Raw genomic sequence first — 27,413 nt, 5'->3', positions numbered from 1 at the left:
GCTCAAGTGGCGAAGAGCTCATGCTTGAAGGCCGCATCTTAGCTAATGCTTATTTGAGGTCTTGCAGATTTTGCTTGATACGAACTACAAATCAGAAGTCCACATGCTCCTGTGGGGAAACTCATTTCAAAATATGAATCAAGGCCACACATGGGGAGTAGGTCCGGTGACTGAGAGCCACTCCACACTGATGGAAGCCATAGTGATAACGTTGATATAGACACTCATACAGATGATATGTTAGAGATAAAGTACTGTGTTACAAGTGGAGAACCCTGACGCCTGGGACACAGTGCAGCGCAGTGCCACAGTCTGCAGAGTCAGCTCTCCTCTCGAGGACTGTTGCTCAGACAGCTTAAGCTCATATTCTGACTCTCCATGAAGACATATATGTATGAACGGTTCATGAAAGGTGCCACAAGTTAAGCTGCGTCTAAACCATATTAGCATCTTTTTCTGAAGCAGTGAGCCGAGGTCAACCCGCGGTGTCACGTTCCCTTTTCAAAGCCCAAAGCCATCGAGCAAACCTTTGACAGCCCATATTGGAAGCTCACAATACTAATCCTGGTCCTGAAATAGCACAGGAAGGGATTTAGTTACACAAGAAGTTGGAAACTATTCATCCGGTGTGAACAATGCGAATATTGACAGCTAATAAGGGCCTTCAGGAAATAACGGGAAAAAAGGATTTATTCCATTAAGATGAAACAAAAAATGAAAACATCGAAAGAATGAACACAGCACTAACATTCTGTCTCACAGGCAACGATGAGTCATGTTATTATTCTTGTAATGTATTTAATTCCTAACTGAACTGGAGGTTTAAGCTGAGGCCACCAAAATAATTCTGTCCTCTGGGATCTATAATATCGATAGCACATAATTCCATGCACGGTCAGTATATTTACATTTAAACCAAATACATTAGTGAAATGGCAGTAAGTCCAGTAGGCTTCATTGTGTGTGGATTGTGAATGTGTTCAATGCACGACGCTCATGAGGAGTGTCGCTAATGACATCTGTTGGTGTTCTCATGTACTCATTCATAGCAGCTTCAATCAGTTTAGGGGGAAATGTTTTGCAGATCAAGAGTGAACAAATGAAGTTCTGGTTGACGCGGTGCATTAGTGTTCCCTTCAAACTGCCATCAGTAAACAGGCACCAGATGTGTGCACAGCTGCAGCTGTTGGGTCTGCGCTGGATGAAGCTGTGGTGGATGTTGTGGTGCGTGAATGCACCCAGGCAGAGCTTTGCGGTCATTTTAAACACAGGAGAGGCACAACCACAGAAACTTAACACTGCGGTTTATTAACACGACTTCCTCTCGGTATACATCATGGATGAAAAAAACTCCATATTGCCAGAGACAGAACTGAAGAAGTCTCCCGGTCGGCTCAGGCGAAACAGACGTCTATGTGGTTCAACAGCTCTCGGTAGCGACTGACTGGGTACTCAACCTGGCACTTGGGACACGCCAGAAAGCTTTCGTCCAGCAGGTTCCACTGAGGAGTGGACGTCACTTGGCCTGTGGTGAACTCGGACTTGGGGTGAAGCTCTTGGTAGGAGCTGTGAGCCTGCTGGTCTCTCTGATGTAAACAAAAAACCATCAATGGTTAATGTTTCTCTGCTTCAGAAAGATTTTCAGATAAATCTATTACTAATTAAAGCTTAAAGCTGTTTCAATAAATATGTTGATAGTAACCATGGATGCTTGATGGGGAGGGGGTCATATTCATTCTCTAGTGTTAGTCCCTAAATATAAGAGCAGGCGAACAATATTTATTTGACAGCATTCCGTGCTTATAATTTATGTGATTTTTCTACAAGTTACTGTGGAAACGGACAAAAAAAAGTGGCAGAAGTTATTAAAATGCATTAGTTATAACTAAGAATGACTCATGCAGTCAGTTGCTCTAATGACAAGCACACAACAGACTCTAACAGTATCATAGACAATCCTGAGAGTTTCAGCTCTCAGACTATGACCCGGTGAATAGGAACAATTCTGCCTCTCATCTTCAAGGTCTTGTGAAGAAATCTTGATCTAAAATTAAAAGGGGTTGTGAGTACAGTCAGAGCTTATAGGTACGGGATAGATTTTGTTTTTTATTGCAAGAATATTTCTTCCTATGAGAACGAGCTTTGATAGAAAGGAAATGCAGGATCTGCTCAGATAAGCTGGGTACCTGTCGCTGAAGGTCTTCAATCTTTTTCTGCCATGCACACTGATGACATAACTTAGCCTTCTGAAGGACTTCGGCCTGAAAAGAGAGTAGTCATTGTTTTGTTTTGATATGTTATCACTTGTTAACTGACAATAAGATTTTCATTTCTCTCGCTTGTTGCGTAGTATGACGGTGTACCTGCAGCCCGAAGCTATCTGATCTTCTCTTCTCCACATCAAGCCTGGTCTGGAGGTCTTCGGACTCGTCGCTCAGCTCTGAGCCGTCATGATCATCCTGCTCCGCTTTGCTCTTTCTTTCACTCTCCAGCTGCTGTCTGAGCTCTTCTACTTCTTCCTCCTTTTCCTTGCACCTGCACATCAATTTGTGAGTCATGACCCTCACCGTCTGTAACCTTCGTCTGTAGAAAGAGGCCATATCAACCTATTTTTTTCAATTCTTGACCTACCAGCTCTGGGAGATCATCAGGTCCTGGCGGGTCACATCTACCTTCTCCCTCAGGACTTCCAGCTCCTCTTTGGCTCTCTGCAAGAGTCTTTCGTAATGGTCCTGCATCTGGCTCATACTCTCCTTCTCTGCGAGAGAAAGTGGTGGTAGATCATATAAAGTTCAAAGAAAAGCTGGCCATGGGAATGATGTCACACAACTAAATAAACGATCAAAGACGAGACAAACAGCTGCGCACATGTGCAACACATAACATGAAAACACATTGGTGTTGAAAATTCAAAACCAGGCTGAAGTGGGCAACTCTGGGACAATCTGAAAAAGAAAAAAAAAAAACCCTCTTGTGAGAGTCTGATGTGTGTCTACTGCTCGCTGTCCCTCCAGCTCACCATCTGAATGTGCCTCATTGTGCTGCTGCGAACGGGCCTGATTGGCTTCGTTCAGCAGATTCTCCAGCCACGACATTCTGTCCAGAATCGCCTTCACATAGGCCTCTCTCTGCTGGTCATATTCCAGCCACTGCTGGTTCTTTTCCAGGACCTCGGGGGGTGGGGGGTGGGGTGGAGATTCAGTACAAGAATAAGAGGCACACAGCAGAGAGGGGACAGAAAGAGAGTCCTGCCAGTGGTATGGCTCCAAAGCACAAGCAGCAAGATGTGTTTACTACACCCCTGCACATTTCTTCATATTGAAATATGTATACTGGTGTTAGATAACAGTCAACAAATGTAGCAAATTCTAAAAAAATAAATGCACCAATAGTTCATTTTCACTACACAATACAATACAATGCAAATGAACAGAAAATAAATCCGGATTGAGAGTATTTAGTGTGACCACCCTCCACAGGCCAAACTTACATCTTTCAGTTGATTTCTGAGCTCAGTCACTTCTTCGCCAGCGGTGGAAGACTGTTTACATGAAGAGGAGTCCTAACCATGAACAGAATCTCATTAAAAGCTTCATAACTATCATTAACATGTGTTTAAAATTGGCCCTTTGCAAGGAAGTGCTTTAAAATACAATATCAGTGCAGAAGAAAGATACGATTTACAGACAACTGCTGCCGCCTAGTGGCCCAAAATGATAATACAACCAGACATTTTGGGATTTATTGCATTAATGCTGGCACTGTCTGTCACTACTGTTATTTTGAAAATCAACTAAGATCTGACACATTTCTGTATAGTTCAGCAGCATCTGCAACATTCTTTTTGATACAGTTTTATAGGCTATAAAGGACAACTTTATATTGAAAGAGAATATTTGTTGGGAGTATTCTTAAATGTCAACATATTTTTTTTACAATCAGCACGTTAATCTCTAATGAATGTTATCTCTGTTAGAACTCTTTCCTTGCACACTTGAAGAGATCCTGACACCTAGTCAAGACACGTTTGAGTGTGCTTGATTCTTTATACTCACTCCGTCTACTGAACTTCCTTTGTTTTGACGCAGCGGCTCATCTTCAGCCTGCTGAGAACTCTTCAGCCGCAGCATTTCGAGGGAAAGGAATCCCTGCGAGGAGACAGAGAAAAACATTTTTGAACTATCTCCAAAAATTCTACTGTTTCCAGTTGTTTTTTTTATCACTGCACAATTTCACAACTACAGTATATTCACAAAGTGACTGTGCTTACCTCGATCACCTTGTACTGCTGCGAACATTGGCTGTAGAGCTCCGAGACGGTCTGGTTCAAACAGGTGTTCTCCTTCCTCAGGCTGCGCAGAGCCGCCTCGTGCTCGGAGTTAAGCTTCTTCTTGAGGGAACATTTGTATTTTGAGGCTGTCATCTTTATCACCTGCTGATAGATATTCCACAAGATTATCAAGTAAACAAAACAACACCATAAACAATGTCAAGCACAACCACTCAGAATGTTTTTATCAACATGAAGATACACAGTGACATGGGATATGGACCTCATTTTACTGTCTGTCTTTACTGGAAAGCCCTTTGGTCACCTTGAGTGTTGCAAAGGCCTTTAGAAATAAATGTCGATTGACCACATTTAGTTTCTTAAAGGGATTTAAAAAAGAGCCTAACAAAGAGTTGATGACAGTGTAATGCAGTTTAATAATGTGATACTTTTAGTGTCTGTGAGATATGTTAAGATATGAGCGGGTTTGGTGACTTTGCACTGACGATTGGTGTCAAAACATTTTTTTCCAAGTTGTACTTGATGTAACTTTCAGCTCAAAATGTCAACGTGAACCTGGAAACTGCTGAATTATAAAGATGACATTTCACTGGATGAAACAACCTCAACTTTTGCTACATTGACTGAGCGATCAAATAATCTTAACTAATATTAACGACAATGTTTTTGTGTTTATCCAATAGAATTGAACAAAGCCAGCAGAGGGTCATGTATATATAAAGTGTGATTTTAAACCGAATAATGTCATAATGCATATATTGTGTTCCAGACAAAAGGAAAGTGTGGGGAAACAGGTCAAATGCAACTCAAAACTTCTAATCTAACCCAATCAAACACATTTTGTTAAATTCGTCTCTACTCAAACTTTCTAGAACTTCCAGTCATTGAGCATACTTTAAAACAATTTTCAACTGCTGGGGGCAATGCTATGAATTATTCTTACGCTGCATATCTAAAACACATAGATATTTTATATTTCTTTACAGCTAAAAAAGCTCCAGACCTGAGCGTGAGTCGGTTTTAGCAGTGTACCATCCTCAACATTCATCTCAGCTATAGAGTTGATGAATATGGTGCATTTACACTGCTGTAGTTTACAATACGTACACAAGAAATAGACACGTTATATTGGTGGATAGCTGCTTAAATAACTTTGAGAGAAAAAATTAGTTAAATTGAGATCACTGTATAGTTTAACAATCGATCACCTAAAGAGAATAAATCCTGAAAGGAACACACTGAATAGAAATAATATGCATATGTTGTATACATCAACATATCACTACCTCGTAATTTTCAGTAATGGCATGTGTGGTATTAAAAGGGTTTCTTCTAAGGAAAAGTAAAAAAACACAGTTGAAAGTATGAAATAAAAACAATAAAAGGGAAAAGAACAAACAATTTATCAGTTATAACATTATTGTTAGTTTATCTGATGACAAGCATCTTTACAGGCTGCCATTCCTTCACTGTTTTGCAATAACGTAGTTATTTCTGCCAGAAATGACAAAAAAGGGACAAATTAAATACCAACTTTACCCATTTGCTGATAAAAAAAGCCATTTTTAAATCACTTTTTCTAAGTTAGCAATTTTCGAGAGGCTAATTGTAGCTTCGTTGCTAGCGAGCACAACAGTCCCATTACAACGGTCAAATTCACGTCCTCTTAACTTACTATAGCTTCACAAAAGTATTTAAATTTTTCCAAGGGAATAATTTCGCGATATGATTATATATATAATATTTTTTTTTTTTGAATCATTGTCTTATGAAAATAGGTGGTCTTACCCGGCCGAAAACGGATACAGGTGAGCCAAGGCGTTAATCTGTGAGAGCCTCTAGGGGGCGACAAAGATCAGTTATTGTATTCTCCTCTCAGTCAACACGTTAAAACTGACCGAACAATTTTTTTTCATTCAAATTAAATTAAATGGTGACAGCTTTTGTTTTTGGTTCATTTATTTTATTTTTACTTTTGGGTTCAGAAATGTATACTTTTGTTTGAAGTGTTTTTGAAAATGAGGGGAAGATGAGTGGCTGAAGCTTCAACTTGAGGAAACGCACCTTACATCGTTGGGTGATGTGTGTGTATATGTGTACACAGATATGTCATGCTGTAATGTTTTGAAGTTGGTAAAATGTTGCATTCATGTAAGATCTTCCTGTTTTAAAAAATGAAAAATGAAAAAAAAAGAAAAAAAAGAAAAAGAAAAAAATAATTAAATTAAATTAAATTAAATTAAATTAAATTAAATTAAATTAAATTAAATCAAATTAAATAATACAACAGCCAAATGTCATAATCAACTTTTCATCACATTTTGTGGAAAATCTCTCCACAATCACCGAATCACTAAATCACTAAATAGTATCACACTTATTCTGATTTGATTTATTGAGTTGTTTGCTGTTGTAATAACTCCCTTGTTAGTTTTGTCTGCATGTTGTTTCTTTTTTAAATTTTTATTACCGTAATGTTTATTGATGGGGAGGATTTTATATAAGCCATAGTTGGGCTTCTTTCCTCTCCTGCACAGTCAGGTTTCATTTCTTGTAATTCTGTATTATATTTTCATTTTGTACAAAAAAAATTTAAAATACTAAACACAGATGAACAGGTTGGTTCAGAAAAAAAGGCAAGAAGTACTCCTAAGGACAATCTAAATGTTCAGTGAATTCATGTGCACAAACTGCAGATGAATAATTTCCACCACAGTGCGGCGCTGTAGTACAGCAAAAGACTGCGTGTTAGACTATCCACAATGCAAATTTATCAACCCCTGTGATTTGGAATACATGTGTACGTAGAACCTGTATTTCGTTAAAGGTTTTCAGATCATCTGTGTTTCCTGTGTGTTGATATTGCAGCTGCAGGTGACTCATAAATGAAACAAGCAGTCAGGGGCGCGCGCTCCCTCCTCTCAACTTCACCACAGTTGCGTTTCTCACTTCACTCTGTGAGGACACGACCTGTCGACAGACCATGAGATACTTCTGAATAAATTTGGATTTTTCTTTTTCTTTGTATATTAATTTTTTTTCCATTATGCTGCGGGTCATAGTTGAATCCGCATTTGGGATACCAAAAAAGAAACTTGGAAACCCAGATCCGATAGCAGCGGTGGTTTTTAAAGGTGAGGCATTTCTCCAGGAAAAAAACAACAACAAACTCTCACCCTGTTGTGTCCTTTAAAGTCAGATTAACTATGCAGATGTTTCAGTTTCTATACTGTAATCTTCTTTGTTATTGTTGCATGTGGTCATGGTCAATCTCTTTCTCACTGCATCAACGAATATTTTGGAAGTCATTCAAAGTATACAAATGGGGAATGCGTTATAAGAACACAATTGGCCTCTTTGCTCAGAGTGAAACAATTATGAGCAGTTTCTTTTTCTTTTTCTTTTTTTTTCTTTTTTTAAATTTTAGTGTCAATTAATGAGGTTTTTCGATGAATGATTGGTTCCATTTCAGAAAACTGAAAAACGTAGATTTTATGGATGGATATAGTTTGTACCCAATATATTTATTTGACACCATGAGCTAAGAATGTAATTTATTGTGCTTCAGGTGAAAAAAAGAAAACCAAAGCAATTGACAATGACCTGAATCCAGTCTGGAACGAAGTAAGTGGGATTAATGTTGAAAGTAATGTGTGTGAGCCATTGTTTGTTATTTATTTGTTGTGCAATGATTCCTCATCTTTAAAAGTGACTGATTACAATGTCTGCTTTCTTGTTATGACAGGTTCTTGAATTTGATCTGAAAGGTTTTCCTTTGGATGCCTCTTCATTCATCAATGTGGTTGTGAAAGACTATGAGACAATTGGGAAAGACAAGTAGGTGCACAGATACATTTTCACTGTTTTTGGACTTATGTTGTTCTAAGTCAGACGGGTGATTGCCTGATGTTTCAACTGACCTTATAAAGTTGTTCCCTGCCTTTGTGGGAGAGGTTCTCTGAGTCAACACCTTCCCTGTGAATGCTGGTTGGTATTACAGGAATCCTCCCTGCAAAAGCAACCCCCCCCCCCCACCCCCTACCCCCATTCCAGGTCATGCGGGGACTCACTGAAAGGAAAAGCTTCATCTCGCTTTTACCTTCAGTGATGATAGATGTGCCATTCTAACTGGCAAAAGAGTCTCTACAGCTGTACTTTGAGGACTGATTAAAAACAGTGATTATGATGCAGGACTCACATCACCCTTGTTTAGACTTGCTGTGTAAGTAAAGAAGGAGCTTCGCCTCCTTCACAATGACAACTCCTACCAGGAATGTTGCCTTAAAAGGAAAAAAAAAAAGATCCCTTCATAGTGGCTTCACTTACCACATACTCGTGTGATTTATTACTTAATTGTTCTGTGTTTCACGTCGTCGCTGGGCATATACAGTACATGCACATACCTGCTGCAATTAGAGTCTTATTTTTGTCTGAAGTGCAGGGAAGAGGGCAGACCAAGCAATAACCTCTCCAGTGAGTGACTCCATTACACGGATTGTGTACAGTATAAATTGTTCTGAAGCAGGAAAGAGGGGTGGGGGTGAGGGTGGAGGGGTGTCTGCCTCAGCCACGCAGGCACTCAAATGTTTTTCCATGACCATTGCCCACAACGCACGAGAGGCCTGAGTAAGAGCTTGTGGTGACTTGTCATTGGTGCGTCTCCAATGACTCGGAGCAGCTCAACAAACAGACCGGGCATCAAGTTCACTCTTGAAATTTGATAAGAAATAAAGGACAGTTTGCTGCCAAATCTGCCCTCAAGAAAAATGAAGAAAAGATGTGGCGCCTGAAAGGGGGTATCAAATCTGGTGTGCAGTCAAAATAAGATCATACTTATCTGATGGACTGTTTAGTTCATTTGGCAAAGTTCATGGTTAACAGCTAAAGATTGAGTTAGATTGATTCGAGTAAATGTGTTTGTTTACAATAATAAAGCTTAAATTTCACATTTGCCAGTGACTACAAATACTTGAGGGTTGAAAATATTTTGTCATCTATTAATTCTTGTTTATGACCTCCGCAGTGACACGAACTGTGAATTACCCCACCGAACGTCCTCCACAGATGACACCGTTTTCAGAAAACAGGTCAACTGTTTACAAGTAAAAAAGTAATCCCTCGTCCTTTGACAGGAAGTGAATGAAAAAAAGAAAGAGTGTGTGGTTCTTGTTAATTTTCAGCCTAGTTATGGGCTTTGTGTTGCCTGAGCAACTACATCTCTTTGAGAAGACCCAAAGTAGACATTTTCTTTCGGAAAATTCTGCTTTTTTTTTTGGTTTGTTTGTTTTGTTTTTTTTGACAAAAATAAATTGGGGAAAAAAGGGAATTTTATTAAAAGTTTCAGGTAAGTATTTGTCCTCAGAGCCTCACTTTTTATCGAAAGTGCTGATTGTCTGTGAAGCAAGGCGTTTCCACTTGCCGTGGTTTTAGAAAATGCACAACGTGTTGCAATCCCTTGTGCTTATTAATCATTGGTACATGACTTCTGTTTGTTTGATTGAAGCAACAATGTGCCCGTTGCTTGGGTTTGTCACAATATGTGAAGAAGTGAAATTGGGAAGTGTAAACTGTTGTGACCGTCCAGCCAAGCGTTCATAGCGGCATCGCTTTTTGAGCCTTCGATGCCAGCTCTCCCTATCATTGTGAAGCAGAATTCACCAAGCATTGGATTGTTCACCCAGTAATAGAGAACGCGAGCTGGGATTGAACCGTTGTGAGACAGGTTAGTTTTACCCTACTGATGATGTGTCGTTGCAGTGGTAATCCTGCTCACTACAACACATCATCAGTGGGGTTAAACTAACCTGTGTCACGACGGTCACACCCAGATCAACTTAGGAGTTACATTCACAGCGTTGCTTGCGATTCCCATTCTCTGGTATCTGCTTTGAACAAATAGAAATGTATGTGGTTTTCTTTTTAGGTTGATTGGCTCTGCAAAGATCTCTCTGAAAGACCTGGCCAGCGGGCATGTGAGCTCCTTCCCGTCCAAGAATGTACCACTCATCAATGAGAAACAACAACCAACTGGGGTGAATACATTCAGTGGCTCTCACAATCAGCTTTCACATGATACTTTCCAATTGTTGTTTATGCAATCGAGCATAACACATAACACTGATTCAACTCGGTGACACTCTCAGTAAGCAACTTCTTGAATGTCTGTGATGTGTGGGACCATTTTGGCTTGTGTTAATGAAGATTTTATCATTGTTTTTAAAGGCAACCATTAATTTGCTCATTGGATATGAGCCACCTGCCAACGCAACTCCAAATCTAAATGTCCAGGCAGATGGAGACAATACTCATGCGGATGGTGGTAAGAAGACTCAATTTTCAGAAAATATTGTATTATTAATTGCACTTCTCTCTAGAATTCAAAGGATGCTGACATTAAACTATTGTGCAAGGATGGAGCCCATCACAACTGACATTTTAGTGATACGCATCATACATCCTGAACATCTGTCAAAGTGTTAGCACGTGGGGTACCACTGCAATGGTGGAAGGTTTAATGCCCCGTCTTGGAACTGTCCATGTGTTAAAGGCAAGACACTTAACCTTGGTTATCCCCTATTACTAACCATATTTATATACTTAATCTACATGCATGTCGAAACTCTGTACATTTCACTGAGTTTTCAAATTTAAACTAGGAAAACACACAGCACGCTTCAATACGGGAACGGAGTTTCTGCTGATAAGTTCACTTCCTTGTTGCTGGTTTTGCTTCTCCGAAAAAAGTTCTAGCACTACAAATGAAAGTACATCGTAATCACCAAACAGATACTCTGCACTAAGAATTTATTTTCTTTGCTTATTCCGACTTCGACTTGTTCTTCTTAAAAGAAATGGTGAACATGGTGATATATGATTAGTAGAGTGACACAGCAATTTCATTATCATACACAATGAATAGAAGTTACCCTACAAAACAATCTATCCGATTAATTTTGTGAATACTGATTAGTTGTCGATATTTTATGGACTACAGGAGACAGTGGTGATGGTGATGAAGGAGCGGCTGAAATGGACGGAACAGGTGAAGGTGGAGGTCCAGGGGCTCCGTCTTCATCAAGCAAACCTGGGAAGTCCAGCCACAAACCTCTCCGTCTCAACCGTAAGAGGCACAGAGCCCTGGCAAATAAGCCACAGGACTTCCAGGTATTGTCTGCGTACACTGTTACACAGTTCCTGGATATGATTTTGAAAAGAATTCTTGATATCACATGTTCATCCGTGTGAATGCTCGTTCAAGGCCGTTTTAGAGATTTGCTGGTGAATCATTACACTTTTCTACTATTGTTAAACAACTGCAAATATGGGAACATCGTCTTGCCCTTGCATGAAAGAAAACAATTTCACACATATGATTTTCTTTCGGAGTATGTTTTTGTTTCGCTGTCCATGGCTGAATTTAATAGGCTCGTGTTCTCATTGTTTGTTAACCCAAATGAATTGATGGCACTTTATCAAGCAAAAGATCTGGGTTTGTTAAGCTGCTTTGTTTGTGCTTTGTGATGGTCAGATTCGTGTTCGGGTTATCGAAGGCCGACAGCTGCCTGGCAACAACATCAAGCCGGTGGTAAAAGTGAATGTGTGTGAACAGACCCACAGAACCAGAATTAGAAGAGGAAACAACCCATATTTTGACGAGGTACTGAGTAAACCATACAATGCCATTCAAAAATATACCTCTTTTAAAAGGACTTTTTCAGTAATCACAGGACTTTTACCTTCCACTCTGCTTTTCCCTTTTAACATTCTCTAGTCTTTTGTCTTTTGCAAATAATCTCCAGGTGCTTCAGTAACAACCTGAGTTGTTTCTCACTGCCATTAACTTTAAAGGTACAGTATGTAGCATTAATAGTATGAAACATCCGGGAATAACCAAATAAATAGTCATCAAACTATAGCAGAGAAATCTACTGAAATTAACATGTTAAGCAACTCAATCAGTCAGTCTTGTAATACCACATTCTATCACAAGATGGTGTAGCGAGTAGGTGACAGTGACAGTGCTTACATTTTACATAATGTACCGTTAAAGACTGGACTCTTGGCTTCCTCTGTGTCTGATTCCTTTCATATGCCTTATTTCCTCATGTCCGCAACAGTAAGAGTCGCATCTTAAAAGACTGTAAGTTCTATTGTTTCCCACAAAAACTGATATCAAAGTGTGTCTGACAACAAAATGTATTGTGCGTATGGGATGACTGAAACAGTTTTCTTCTCTGTCCCTCAGATGTTTTACTACAACGTCAACATGCTGCCCTCAGAACTGTTTGATGAGAACATTAGCCTCCGGGTGAGTTTTGAAAAAGAATAATTCTTATAAGATAGATCATTTTGAAAAATATTTATCTTATCTTCTTTCTCAGAATAAAATCAATTATGTTTTTTGTTTTTTTAATTTCTTTATTTTTATATTTCACAGGTTTATGACGCCTTTTCTCTCAGAGCTGACAGTCTAATTGGAGAGTTCAAGGTGTGCCACTCATACATTATTTGTACTGCTCTGTTAAGTGGAATTGTGGGCTTTGTTGTCTCTTTCTGTAACTTATTTAGCTTTTTTTCCTCTCATATTTAGCTGGATGTTGGCTACATATATGAAGAACCTGGTCAGTGTTTCTCTACAAAATGACATTTTTTTAAGAAATGCAAGTACTTTTAATCTAATTGCAGCGCGTGTGAAATATTAAAACATGTTCAGGCCATGCCATAATGAGGAAATGGCTCCTTTTGGGTGATACCGATGACTCCAACTTGGGGGCGAGAGGTTACTTGAAAGTCAGCATAATTGTTGTGGGAACTGGAGACGAGCCACTGGTATGAGCAATATTTACCTAAAAATCAAACCTGTCTGTCTTCAAGCTGCATTAAAACAAGTCTCTTCTCTCCTCCACTTATTGCAGACTGAAAAGAGAGACACGAGTGAGGAGCTGGATGACATCGAGAGCAATCTGTTAATGCCAGCTGGTGTGACGATGCGATCAGCCATCATAAACCTCAAAGTCTATCGTGCTGAGGATATGCCACAGAGTACGTGTGGTAAACGTCTATGAATTCCTGCCCAACCATTCAGATTAATCTCAAAGGCTTTTCTGATGAGACGGTGTTTTGTGCTGCAGTGGATGATGCTTTCGTTCAAGCTGTGAAACAAGTATTTGGTGGGGAAGGAGATAGAAAAAATCTGGTGGACCCATATTTGGAAGTCAGTTTTGCTGGGAAGAAGGTATTTCATGATAGATTATAAGAAAAACACGTTTGTTAAAGGTTCTTACATTTGAATTTAGTTACTTTACAGTGATGCTTACATTCTGTACACTTGGTGTTTTTAGCTGTGCACCAAAATCATTGAGAAAAACGCCAATCCAGAGTGGAATCAGGTCCTTCATCTCCAAGTTAAAGTAAGAAAATCAAATTTTCTGCAGCGTCTTATGAGCTTCATATGAATTTTAAACTTCTTTTAACTCCCACCACGTTGTTTCTTCAGTTCCCGTCCATGTGTGAACGCATCAAGTTGACTCTGTATGACTGGTAGGAAATTTCATTTATTCAGAGATGACCAGCTGAGGACATTAAAAGCAGCAATTAACGTGACAGTTTCCTCTTGATAGGGATCGGCTAACCAAGGATGATGCAATTGGAACAACATTTTTGAATCTGAGCCACATGTCTTCTTCTGGTGGAGAGATTGAAGGTATTCACGTAATTGATATTTTATTCACTCAGTCCTTTAATCCCGTCCTTGCTTACAAATAAAGTATGTTTCTTTTCTCTCATTTAAAACAGATGAGCGGGCTGAAAACAGCAATGTGGTCTCTGAAAGTATGTACAAAATAGTCATCTGAATTTTAACATTCAGTCTCTTAGCGCACTAGAATATAAAGTGTCTTTGATGTGTTTACATGTTACAGTGAGTGCTGCTGCATCTGAAGTTGGTTTTCTACCAGCGTTTGGGCCCTGCTATGTTAATCTGTATGGAAGCCCAAGAGAATACACCGGCTTGCCTGACCCATACGAGGACCTGAACTTTGGAAAAGTAGGACTCCGTATTCAGTAATCTAGTTTGAACAAAAGATATTTCACTTCCATGTGAATTTATGCTGTTTTTGGATTTTAATGTGTTCTAGGGGGAAGGGGTTGCATACCGGGGCAGAGTCCTTGTTGAACTGTCTACCCAGTTGGATGGAAAGGTTGAGAAGACTGTGGATGACATCTCCAACGATGACATCCTGGTGACCCAGGTACACACAACATACTCGCTAATAACGCCTGTAGGTTGTCATGTTTTCTGTGCAGCGTTTGTAAGATATACCTGTGTGTACATGTGGGGTTTCTGCAGGTTTGCTTCTCTCTCGGTCCAAAAACATACATTTGAGGTTAAATGGTGACTCTGAATTACGTTTCTGTGTGTCTGTCTGTGTTTTTGCCCTATAGTTATCTAGAATTCGCTCCAAAGACTGACGACCCTAACTTAAATAAAGTAACTAAGTAATTAAGAAACTACCTTCCTATCTTAATTCTAACATTACCCCATCCTGTTTAATTGGGTGCAGAAATACCAGCGGAGGAGGAAGTACTCTCTGTGCGCCGTTTTCCACAGTGCATGCATGCTCCAGGAGCCGGGAGAGCCAATTCAGTTTGAAGTCAGCATTGGTAATTACGGCAACAAGCTGGACTCCACCTGCAAGCCTCTGGCTTCCACTACACAGTACAGCTTTGCTGTGTTTGATGGTATGAAACTAACAAAGAAAATGTCTAAAATGTCTCTTTCATCCAATGTGAGAATCTATTTCTCTTTAAATTCCTGTCTCTGGAAAGTTATACAAAGTTTTGTTGATGTAGGTTTACCCTCCTTCATTGCTAATTTAAGTGGGTAAAATAGAATGCACCGAATAGTGAGTTTAAACACTTCATGATTAGGCTTTTGGATATTCACAAACACGTCATCCAAGGTGCTTGATCCCTTTGAGACTAATTTGGGGTTTATTGTCTCGCTCAACAGCACATTGACACATTGATAGTTGGAAATGGGCAGCAAACTGCCCATCATGGGACTGGAATTCTCTCTGCCACCTGAGTCACAACCACCCCAAAAATATATATGACAAATATTATACTGACAAAGATACTAGTCACGCATGTTGTTAACACTGTAACAGTTCTTTGTCTGGACTGTGAACATTGCTGCAAGCTTGTGTTATGAGTAATCAGGATAAAGTCTAGCAATTTTCACAACATGTGCTTGCTGTAATTGAAGATATTTATTGTCTATCCCACAGGTAATCACTACTATTACCTACCCTGGGCTAACACTAAGCCTGTAGTGATCCTCACGTCTTTTTGGGAAGACATCAGTCATCGCATCAACTCTGTCAACGTTCTCCACTTCATTGCTGAGAGACTGGTTAGAATCAGCGTTTTACAATGAACAGCTAAATATCTACATATGCCTACATGAGTTGTATTGATCATAAATAATCTAATTTAAAAAAATGTTTTTAATACATTTCAGGAGTCCCACCTGACTTCTTTGAAAACAGCCATTTTAGCCAAGGAGCCAGAGACGTGTCTGAAAGAGATTTGGCTCAAACTCATCAACCACATGATGGAGGACCTAAACAGGTAAACCATGAACCAGCGGATTGCATACTAGACCTGTGGATTGCATGTAATGATGGGGTCTTATCACTACGGTGGCACATTTGCACATTGATGTTTCTGTTGCCTCACTATTTTGGCAGTTTCAAGCTTCCTAATCTGGAGAGTCAGCCTAATGTCACAGCACTGGATCTCCAGATGAAAAACCTGCGTGATGCTGCTGTGGAAAGTGTCAAACAGATGGCAAGTCGCATGAAAGAAGAGCCCACAGATGTAAAAGCTACTGTTGGTGATATTGAAGACTGGTTGGACAGAATCAAGCAGCTGGCAGAGGAGGTGTGGAGAAAACATTGCTGGGTTTCCAATGAAAACATCTAGAAAACATTGACATGTAGCCTAAAAAGAGTCAATTGAAACTTTCTTTTGCAAGTAATATGTTTTGTGTCCTTCAGCCTCAGAGTAGCATGCCCGATGTGATCATCTGGATGCTGCGAGGGGAGAAGCGTGTGGCTTATGCCCGAGTTCCAGCCAACCAGATCCTGTACTCTAACTTCAGCGAGCAGGCCTGCGGCAAACACTGCGGAAAGACTCAGACCGTCGTGATGCAGGTAGATGTACAAGGGCACCCTCACTCTACTGAAACTGATACATCCTTTATAGCCATTTTAATATCGGATGCTTTTAACTCCTTCATGTTTGTTTTGTTAGTACCCAATGGACAAAAATAAAGGAGTGAAGATTCCCGTTCAGCTGCGAGTCAACATGTGGCTCGGTCTCTCTGTACACGAGAAGAAGTTCAACAGCTTCTCCGAGGGAAACTTCAGTGTATATGCAGAGATGGTACTGTGTCATCTACACAAACAATACATTTTTAAAGCGAACCAACAAAACAAATATTCTTACAAATATCATTTCCCTGAAACAAACTGTTGGCTGTTACTGCAGTATGAGAACCAGGCTCGGGTGTTTGGGAATTGGGGAACCACCGGTCTGGTCGGTCGCCACAAGTTCTCGGATGTGACTGGAAAGGTGAAACTCAAACAAGAGCGTTTTCTTCCACCGCGCAGTTGGGAATGGGATCGGGACTGGTTCATTGACCCTGAGAGATGGTAAGCTTAAGAAAGTCACCTCAACACACATGCCCACACTCCCTACGTGATTCATGTTTCAAGTGTAAATTCATCACTGCTGTCATCCCTCAGATAACCTGTCATAACAGGTTATCTGAGGGAAAAGAACCACCCATTGTAAATTGGATCTCATATTTCTGTTTCAAGTCTACATACACTTCCTGAATTATTTCTGCTGCAACTTTAAGACTTTATAGAACAAATTTCTTGAATTGTTCAGATGCACTTTACAAAAGAGGATGATGATGCTTTCAACATCATCATTCTTAGTGCAGATAACGTAACATAGGGCCATTTCTCACACATATATAGCCTCTCCCACTCCGGTCCTACTCCCTTCATTAAGTTGTAACGACTCATCATCCTAATGTTTGTCAATGTTTGTGTCTACTCCTCTCTACTTTGTCCAGAACTGTTCCTCAAAATTAGATATATAGTTCAGATAATGTCATCAGTCCTCCTGAAATATGTGTAACGTTATTGTGAAAACTAAGAAGCTATTTATCTCCTTTTTTTAATAAGTTATTAATTATGAATTAGGCGGAAAGACAACTGAAAATAGCAAAAAATAAAAGCCCTGTTACATTCCATATATTACGCTTGATTAAAATAAAGGTATTTCAAAAGCAGACATTTGGTTTGCATTCTTTGAGCCTCAAAATAGCATTTCAGACGTGGTCATATAGATTCTGTACGGGAAAAATCAGTGGTTATGGCCTAAGCAGGTCCTGCATGCCGTATACAACATATAAACATGTACAACTCATACTGTATATGTTTATAGCAAAATTCTCAGTCTTACTATAAAGAATACACAATTTGAATTGAAAACAAATGTTTATATGAAGCAGTAATTTTCTTTGTTGACAATGAACTTAATGGCCACAAAAGTATAAATGAAGTGGTTCTAGTATTAATTCAAATTGTGGCGTACTCATTCACGATTTTGAAAGTAGCAAAGTAGGTCACTTGGTGTTAATTGTGCTCAAGGACAAATAAAATGACAAAGTTGAAGAATATATACACACTAGTAAAATTACCCAACACTGCTTAATTGCAGTAATCAGGGGTACTTGTAATTTGTTACTTCCAGCCCTGCTTAATATCCCATATAAAAATCATTATTAACTGATGTCTGTCAGTGGTGTCAGTCCTAGCATGGAGTCATGTCATGAAAACAATCAAAGGAAGCAGGAATTTCAGTCTCAGCCAGTGTTTTGATTTAAGGAGCTCTCACTCCCCCCCTCTCTGCGTCCTGCTTCTAAAGTGCTTACATTGTTTTACTGAGGCTCATATAAATACATTTTCCATCTTCAGTCTGCCTGAGCTGGTCCAGTGTGGTTAACATGGTCCTGCATAGATTCTGTCTGAGTCACAAAGTCCTTCATCCATTTCTGTGCTATGTTGGCATTTCCTGCAGCCTGTTGACAGAAGCAGATGCGGGCCACACGGAGTTCACGGATGAAGTTTTTCAGAATGAAACACGTTTTCCTGGCGGGGAGTGGAAGCCTGCTCCAGAGCCTTACACCGACGTGGTACGATAAAGTGGTCGCGCACAATGACACGCCTGTATAGGCTGCTTCATTTCTTTTTTGAGACACTGCTTCAAATATGTGGGCTAAGATAACATGAACTGTGTGTTCATGATAATGTTCAATATATCCATCACGATTTTCCAAGCAACCACATACTTGAGACAAGTGGGTTGCTTTGCAGTTGTATTCTTGTGAAAGAGCATATGGCCTTATAATCATGTGGCCAATGTGTGGGTTTCATTATGGCTGCTAATAATAGACTTATTGGTTACTCGGCCTGGACATTAGCCAGAAAATGTTTAACTTGCTGTCCACATTTGGTTTTTAATTAATAAGTATAATGAGTATAATGTTCAAATTTACCCTTCCCATGATATATTTAACACAATGCTCCAACATCTTATAGTATGGAGAGATTTCATGTTCTTCCCATTTGTGCAAGGGTTTTCTGGGAACGCTAGTCTCTTCCCACACTCCAAAACATGCAACGCTCTAAATTGCTCTGTGTTTGAGCTCTGATGCCCTGCTGACCCGTCCAGGGTGTATGGAAAGTAAATGAAATGTGTCATAAATGAAGTGTGTTGTTGCAGAATGGAGAAAAAGCTCAAAGCCCAGGGGAGTTTGAATGTCCCTCTGGATGGGCCTGGGAAGACGACTGGACCTTTGACAGCAACAGAGCTGTAGATGAGAAAGGTGACGTAAACATTTCACCTAGGATATTTAATCTAAACCTTCCCTTCATTACATTTTGTGTCTTAAATCCTATACATTGAGTCTTACTGTTCCTGTCTGTGGGCCTTTTCACATCAGGTTGGGAATATGGAGTTACTATTCCTCCAGATGATAAACCCAAATCTTGGGTTGCGGCGGAGAAGATGTACCACGTCCACCGCAGAAAGAGACTCATAAAACCAAGAAGGAAGATATCCGACAAAGTGGCTGTTGCTGAGGTAAGAAAGATGCTGATTTGAGAAAAAGTTTATTTTACTTGCACCATGAGTAGTTTCTTAGTCTTTTCTTGTCATTTTGTCCTCCACAGAGACGAGAACCAGGAGAAGGTTGGGAATACTCTTCCCTGATTGGCTGGAAGTTCCACAGAAAGGAGCGCTCCTCTGACACCTTCCGGCGTCGTCGCTGGAGGAGAAAGATGGTCCCATCAGACTGTATCGGGGCCTCCGCTATTTTCAAACTTGAAGGGGCATTAGTGAGTCTTGCTCAGTTTGTCTGAACACTATTGACAAATATCCACCTTAAATCTCCCAAATCAAAACAGTTGTCACAGCAACAGGCATTATAATATGGCATATGAGTCATATCCTCTCCTATCAGGAAGTTTTGTTTTAGTTCTGCATTTTCTCCCTCAGATTTTGCCCACATATTTTAAAAAGAGTACATTTAACCACTTTGTTCTGTTTTTTCTTAACAGGGGGTTGATGTTGATGAGAAAGCCAGCAAAAAGGATGCAGCCAAGCTATTTGGTGCCAACACGCCCACGGTTTCCTGCCATTTTGCCCGTAAGTCGCAGGGTCAGATAAAACTAATGACTGGTCACTGATGTTGATTTAAGGCTTAGTTTTCCTCGTGCATAACTTCCTGACTTCTCTCGATGCAAGATAACATTGATTTAAGTCTGCAAACAGTTGAATAAAATGTTTGCACAGCTTGTATAAAATGTTTTTTGTCATGAAGTTGTTTTGGTAATGATCCAGGGTGGTATTTTGATAAATGATTTCCCTTCAGGTTCTTACCTTTACCATCTGAGGGTGTACGTTTATCAGGCGAGGAATCTCTGTGCCATGGACAAAGACAGTTTCTCAGGTAAAAGGAAAGCCAAAGTCCTGGAGGAATATAAACTTTTAAAATTGAAATAAGACAATAATAATACTATGGCCCTCTCTAGATCCCTATGTCCATGTGTCATTTCTACACATGAGTAAGACCACAGAAGTCGTAAGGACCACACTGAACCCCACCTGGGATCAGACTCTCATCTTCGAGGACATTGAAATTTATGGAGACCCACGAACAATTGCCCACAATCCTCCAGATGTGGTGTTGGAGCTGTACGATAGTGATCAAGTGGTGAGTTTACTCTTCCATCAAAAAAGGTGAACATGCTCAGGCTTTATTGCATATGTTTTATTAATGTTTTGTCTGCTGCTTGTATTTTATCGACTAGGGTAAAGATGAGCCCATGGGTCGCTGCACATGCCCCCCTTTGGTTAAACTGAACCCTGGTGTCGACGTTACTCCTAAGCTGCTGTGGTTCCCAGTCACCAAAAAGGGTCGTAGTGCTGGAGAGGCCCTGCTCGCTGCTGAGCTCCTATTGAAGGACAAGGTACAAGAACACTCAAAGATCACAAATATACAGCATAAAAACCTCAGATTATTAACATCCTTCCATTATCAGTAGTTCACTCAATCAGAAAAGCTTGTGAACAAGAAAGCCAGTACAATTGCCCAAGTATGCATATGCACAGCAGTGAACCTCTGTACTGGCCACTGGTTATGACCACTGTTGACTGTATAAAGTAGTTAATTCTTTGTTTACTCTACAGTCTACAGATGGCGATCTGCCTCTGGTGCCACCCCGGCGCGGGGAGAAACTCTACATGGTTCCTCAGGGAATCAGGCCAGTGGTGCAGCTGACTGCGATTGAGGTATAATGTACAATTCTTCTTGGCTTTACCGGGTGCTCGAAACACCTTCCACACACATTGCATGATCGGACATGCCTATCCCAGCTGAAGACTTCTGGGCTGCTCAGTTTCTGTCAATCACAATCAACTTTCCTCCCTTTCCCTAATTTCCTACTCCTTATAATGTTTGTCCTCAAAATGCATATACGTGTTTGGTGATATTTTTGTCTTAACTCAGGTCTTGACTTGGGGCTTGAGGAACATGAAGAACTACCAGCTTGCCACGGTGTCCTCGCCCAGCTTGGTAGTGGAGTGTGGCGGTGAGGTTGTTCAAACTGCTGTAATCAAAAACTTCAAAAAGAACCCCAACTTCCCAGGATCTGTGCTGCTGCTCAAAGTGGTACTTACCCTCAGACTTTCTACCGATATTCAAACACTTGGAAATATATCATATCGTCTCTTGACTTTCTCGCTTGTTGCTCAACTAGCTTCTTCCTAAAGAGGAGGTGTACACTCCGCCCATCGTGCTGAAGGTGATTGACCACAGACCATTTGGTAGAAAACCTGTGGTGGGTCAGTGCACCATCGACTGTCTGGAGGAGTTCCGCTGTGACCCTTATCGTCTCAACAATGAAGTCTGCATGTCTGCTCGAGGTAGTCCCATGCATGTACTCTCCCTCATACAGTGTGTACATGCTATTTCACCCCCAAATCTTTCTCCATTAACTTTGCAGTGGCAATGATAACCGCTGCTCAAGGAGATGTTGTCATAGACATTGACGATAGACCCATCATGAAAACCGAGGTAAATAAAAACAGCGACATAATGGTTCAAAATTATTATTTTTAAACTTGTTTTCATATTAAGAAGAATTATTTGTTTGTTACTTTGCAGCTGCTGGAAGAAGTTGTGAGATATTTCCTTTTTTAATGCACATTCTGCTGCCATATTTGACCCCAGAAAAACAAGAAATTCATGATAATTTTGGATTGTGCAGGAGGAAGAGGCAGTAGACTGGTGGAGTAAGTTCTTTGCCTCTGTTGGAAATCAGGAAAAGTGTGGGCCTTACCTCCAGAAGGGATACGACACATTACAGGTGACAACATGTTTTACAAAATATGGACCGATTTAATCTGTGATTTAGTTTGTTTTGATCTTACAAGCCACATCTAGATAACTGTGATACAGGGGCATGAACTATAGTCCTTGTAAAAGTATTGTAGTTCAGCACAATATGGATTTTTCTATGAGTAATTAAACATCACTGAAAAGAACAGTTTCGAAAAGTTAACAACCTGGGGGAGTAAAACTTCAGTTTCACTGGTGGATTTTGTTGTCTCTGATCTTTAGGTATACGCCTCTGAACTCGAGGAGGTTCAGGAGTTTCATGGACTGACTGACTTCTGCAGCACCTTTAAACTTCAGCGAGGAAAGACTGACGATGAGGAGGACGATCCCTCTGTGGTGGGGGAGTTCAAGGTAAAGAAGTCTGACACTTAGTTGGACAGTACTGACTGTTTAGTAATTACTTCAACAGTAGAAGCAATGGATGCCTTTGTGGTTGCACAGCTACTTTCTGCCCTCTGGTGGATCTTTTGAGAATTTTAAATCAGCCAATTGGGTTATTGATTTTGGAATGAGACAAGTCCCAATATCTCTATGCCTATATATATGAATTTCTTGTCCAGACTAATTTTTTTAAATTTATTTATTTATTTATTTATTTATTTTTAATGTATTGTACTCCTTTTCTCTACTTGGTGTACAGGGCTCATTCAAGATTTACCCATTGCCCGATGATCCAGGGATACCAGTTCCACCTCGCCAGTTCAGAGAGCTTCCTGAGAGTGGACCACAGCAGTGCCTGATCAGAATATATGTGGTGCGCTGCATTGACCTGCAGCCCAAGGACACAAATGGCATGGTAAGTTTTATAAGCATTGTCAAGTTACCAACAACCCTGCTTTAAAAATACAAAATGAAAATCCAGTCTTTTTCGGTTTGATAAATCTACTTATGAAGAACTGAATACTGATGGTTCTGTGACTGTAATATTTTCAATTTGTTTCAGTGTGACCCCTACATTAAGATCACACTGGGGAGGAAAACACTTGATGACAGAGACCATTACAAACCCAACACCCTAAATCCAGAGTTTGGAAGGTCAGATTAATTGTTCATTTTATTACAACATTTAAAAACAATCAGCTGCAGAAGATTATTGACATCTCCTCCCATTTTATTGTTAAGGATGTTTGAAATGCCCTGCTTCCTGCCTCAAGACAAAGATCTGAAGATCTCTGTTTATGACTACGACTTGCTGAGCCGAGATGAAAAAGTGGGGGAGACAGTCATTGATTTGGAGAACAGACTCCTATCCCGGTTCAGGTCCTGCTGTGGCCTGCCACAAACATACTGCGTGTAAGTATATAGTTAACCTGGTATGTAAAGTGTGAACAGAGAAACAAATATTCAGCATAGTTAACACAGTAACATTGTCAAGACACGATGTTCATATTATGATCAAAAGAAATGAAGAGACATCAGTGGTTTGATGTTCTCACAGGTCGGGGATCAACCAGTGGAGAGATCAGCTGAAGCCTTCTCAGATTCTCCAGAATGTGGCCAAAGTGAGAGGTGTCCCTCCTCCACGCTTTGAGGCAGATGCCAGTTCGCTCAGTTTCTCAGGAAAACAATACAACCTGCAGGATTTTGGTACAGCTGTTGTTCTCAAATGACTCTCTATTTAAGTGTGTCTTGATTTAACGTTCACCCAGAATGTGTTTGTTTTGTTCTCTGGCTTAATATGCATCTGAAATGCCAATATCAATCTTCTACATGTGGCCATGGGATGTGCTTTACCATTTGCAGAGAAGAACACTGTGACCCACGCACATCTTGGCCCAGCCAGAGAGAGACTTGCCCTGCATGTCCTCAGAGATCAGGGGTTGGTACCAGAGCACGTGGAGACGAGAACCCTGTGCAGCTCCCACCAACCAAATCTGTCCCAGGTCATACAAACAGGAGTAGCACTTATGCTGTTTGAATGTAAAGTAATAGGAATTAGCATGTTGACTGTGTATACTGTCTGAAATCTCATTTCATAAATACAGGGACGAATTCAAATGTGGGTGGACATTTTCCCAAAGAGCCTTGGGCTGCCTGGTCCTCCATGTGACATCACGCCACGCAAAGCCAAGAAGTAAATAACTCTTTCAAAATTGACTACTTCACAACATGATGAAATAAAGCATATTCTTTGCTTAAAATGTTAATATATTTGGAAAAGGTATGTCTTGCGGGCCATAATTTGGAACACAACTGACGTCATTCTGGATGAGAGAAGCATCACTGGAGAAAACATGAGCGACATCTACGTTAAAGGGTGTGTTACGTCATGTTTGTACTCTCTGCTGAGATCAATTAACCTTACTATGGTTGTTCATACCCCTCTGTACCTAATATGAGTCAAACGTTGTAATATTTTAAGATGGATGCCTGGAATGGAGGACAACAAGCAGAAGACTGACGTCCACTACAGATCCCTGGATGGAGATGGAAACTTCAACTGGAGGTTCATCTTTGACTTTGACTATCTGCCTGCAGAGCAGCTGTGTGTCATGTCTCGGAAAGTGAGTAGGGTCATGCATTTTAATACTAACCTTTAAGTAAATGCTCTGTATATACTTAACAGCTTTGCTGTGGTTATATGATGGAAGGTAATTGTTCTAAATAAATTGTATTTCATACAGGAGCACTTTTGGAATCTGGACAAAACCGAGTTTAGGATCCCTCCGAAGTTGTTTATCCAAATATGGGACAATGACAAGTTCTCCCTGGATGACTACCTCGGTAAAACAATATTGCTATTTTCATAAGGTCAGACAAAGTAAAAGCTTTTAAAGGCCATGTGAAGCAATCACAGAGAAGTATTTTCATATTTCTATTTATCAATGGAGATGCTTCAAAAGATAGATTTGAGCCACAGATGCTACATATATGTATGTTCCACACCGCTCTGGGGTCTACTGTTGCTGCAGAATAAACACTGAAATAAGAGTTTTTTTGTTAAGTTTTTCACACAGATCAAGAGCCGGACAACAAACGTACAACACAAAATATAAATGTCCACTGTGTGTGCACAATTCTTATGAGCCAGAAAGAGAAACTTTAATTTTCTATCTTTATTTCCATAACAGGTTCAGTTGAGTTGGACCTACTGAATCTCATCCCTCCTGCTAAGACCCCAGAAAAGTGCAGCCTGAAGATGCTGCCTGGGATGCCTGGATCCTCCTCCTCCAAAAAACCGCAGCACAACTCACTTTTCTCCCAGAAGTCTGCGCGAGGCTGGTGGCCATGCGCAATAGAAAAAGATGGAAAACATGTCCTTGGTGTATGTTGGCAGCACAATATGTGTTTATTTTTTGATTAAATTTTCCGAGAAATTGCTCATGGCTTTGTGTTATACTTTCACAGGGGAAAGTAGAGATGACACTGGAAATAGTGGAGGAGAAAGAAGTGGAGGAAAGGCCTGCTGGAAAGGGCAGGGATGAGCCCAACATGAATCCCAAACTGGACTCGCCAAAGTAAAAACATAAGCACAATAAAACTATGATTTTCTTTTTCTTTTTTAATTTACATAATGTAACTATTCTTGTCTTTCTGTCTCAAACAGCCGCCCTGACACTTCATTCTTCTGGTTTACAAACCCTTGCAAGACCATGAAATTCATTGTGTGGCGCAGATTCAAGTGGATCGTCATATTGGGGATTATCTTTCTGCTGATTGCCCTCTTCCTTGGGATCCTGTTCTACTCCCTTCCAGTATGACTTTTTAATTGGCTGATCATTTGTATTTGAGTGTTTATGAAAACAAACACACACATGGAAATCCACCAAAACATGTATTTCATGTGCAGTTGTTTAATTTGTGATTGATTTGTTGGTATGGGTGTGGTTTTAATCAAGTGGTCTGATATTCTCTCCACAGAACTACATCTCGATGAAGATTGTGAAGCCATTCTCCTGAGAGGCATTGTGGAGAAGCTGCCCGATTTTCTGCAGTAGAAACTATGGCTCTGCTGTCTATCACTACCCTTCAAAACTGATCAATGCTTTTCTTTGATGCTGCCAGAGCAGACTTGTACTCAGAATTTTCTTGACACAATCCGAACTGTTTATCTTACATTTTGCACTTTCAGTATTGCTTGTATCTCTTGTATACCAAATGCAAGCAATCATTTTTATGTTTAGGTAAAATAAATAATGCGAACAAGCATATTTTAATAAATTTTGATACTTAGCATTTTTTTCATATTCTTCTTATTTCCATTGTATCGGTCAGCAATGCATACATAACAGAGAACATATTTTTGTTGTTATTTACATGTGGATGTGACATGCTACAAAAAAGTGTTTATCTTTACTCATAATATACATATACTATTTATCATTCACATCATTCACTTGATATAATTCTATGAAATTAAGACAATCTCACACAATTCACCTGCAGCCTATTCAGCATCACAAATGACTAAAGAAACATGTCTCTAGGAAGGTAACCAAACAGATAGCAGGTTCAAACAAGCAACCCTGTGATCACGAAACTACTGTACTTATTCTATGTGTTGCATCTGTTTAGCATCTATGCAGGTCCTTTTATTTTACTCAGCAGCTTAAGGCCTTTAGTGACATACATATGAATGGTGCCAAAACAGATTTGCTTTGCAAAAGAGTGGTCTGACATACTCTTTCTATTGTGAACTGGAATGGATTGGAAAGGATTTAGTGGAAGGAATAAGGCATGAGGTACACAGCAACAACATCAACAACAACATATGCATTCAAGCACATTTAGTAATCCTGTGTCAGATGAAAAAAGTCTGTGGATAGTGCAAAATAGTTAGTTGGTTGGTATCTTATTTCATTCATTAACAAAAGAAAAAAACAATGAAATACAATACAACAAAAGCTTTCAAACGTCTTTATGACAATTGGGGAGCACAAAGAAGAAAAACTCCACCTTTGTGAACAGTAGCAAAATTAGATTAAACTGCAAGATTAGTCTTTAATCAAGTGTGCATGTTGGGTTTAGTAGGGTCACTTTGCATCTTCACCCAGGCTTTGTGAGGTGTGTGTGTGTGTGTGTGTGTGTGTGTGTGTGTGTGTGTGTGTGTGTGTGCGTGTGTGTGTATATTTGTGCGTGTGC

The 27,413-nt window shown here is 40.0% G+C and overlaps 2 protein-coding genes across 2 annotated transcripts; one reads left to right on the top strand and one right to left on the bottom strand.

Moving 5' to 3' along the window:
- Positions 1-673: 673 nt before the first annotated feature.
- Positions 674-8,298, bottom strand: LOC308120807 (centrosomal protein of 55 kDa-like). Its single transcript, XM_080481645.1, has 9 exons — positions 8,212-8,298; positions 4,271-4,435; positions 4,056-4,148; positions 3,491-3,562; positions 3,020-3,170; positions 2,632-2,758; positions 2,364-2,535; positions 2,187-2,261; positions 674-1,586 (listed from the first exon to the last, which is right to left on the bottom strand). The coding sequence occupies exons 2-9, from the start codon at positions 4,421-4,423 to the stop codon at positions 1,395-1,397; spliced, it is 1,035 nt and encodes a 344-aa protein (XP_080337771.1). The 5' UTR covers positions 4,424-4,435; positions 8,212-8,298; the 3' UTR covers positions 674-1,394.
- myofl (myoferlin like) lies at positions 7,107-26,506 on the top strand. The gene is made up of 54 exons (XM_080481644.1): positions 7,107-7,425; positions 7,860-7,915; positions 8,037-8,128; positions 10,215-10,323; positions 10,514-10,610; positions 11,286-11,455; positions 11,820-11,948; positions 12,537-12,599; positions 12,729-12,779; positions 12,882-12,912; positions 13,005-13,120; positions 13,207-13,333; positions 13,423-13,526; positions 13,633-13,701; positions 13,788-13,831; positions 13,912-13,994; positions 14,087-14,122; positions 14,212-14,336; positions 14,428-14,541; positions 14,854-15,031; positions 15,580-15,704; positions 15,813-15,922; positions 16,042-16,234; positions 16,351-16,506; positions 16,607-16,738; positions 16,844-17,007; positions 18,449-18,563; positions 19,154-19,256; positions 19,374-19,513; positions 19,603-19,767; positions 19,990-20,077; positions 20,304-20,381; positions 20,464-20,645; positions 20,743-20,901; positions 21,122-21,223; positions 21,441-21,602; positions 21,691-21,856; positions 21,937-22,007; positions 22,098-22,112; positions 22,201-22,299; positions 22,554-22,682; positions 22,972-23,127; positions 23,275-23,366; positions 23,454-23,624; positions 23,770-23,918; positions 24,075-24,214; positions 24,317-24,405; positions 24,493-24,588; positions 24,694-24,835; positions 24,956-25,055; positions 25,403-25,596; positions 25,680-25,789; positions 25,879-26,026; positions 26,193-26,506. Exons 1-54 carry the CDS (start codon positions 7,338-7,340, stop codon positions 26,229-26,231), a joined length of 6,162 nt encoding a protein of 2,053 aa, XP_080337770.1. The 5' UTR covers positions 7,107-7,337; the 3' UTR covers positions 26,232-26,506.
- The last annotated feature ends 907 nt before the right edge of the window (positions 26,507-27,413 follow it).

This window comes from Lipophrys pholis, assembly GCF_963383615.2.
Source record: "Lipophrys pholis genome assembly, chromosome: 15".
Classification (NCBI taxonomy): domain Eukaryota; kingdom Metazoa; phylum Chordata; class Actinopteri; order Blenniiformes; family Blenniidae; genus Lipophrys; species Lipophrys pholis.
Note: the sequence above shows the minus strand (reverse complement) of the source record. Positions and strands in the feature narration are given on the sequence as shown.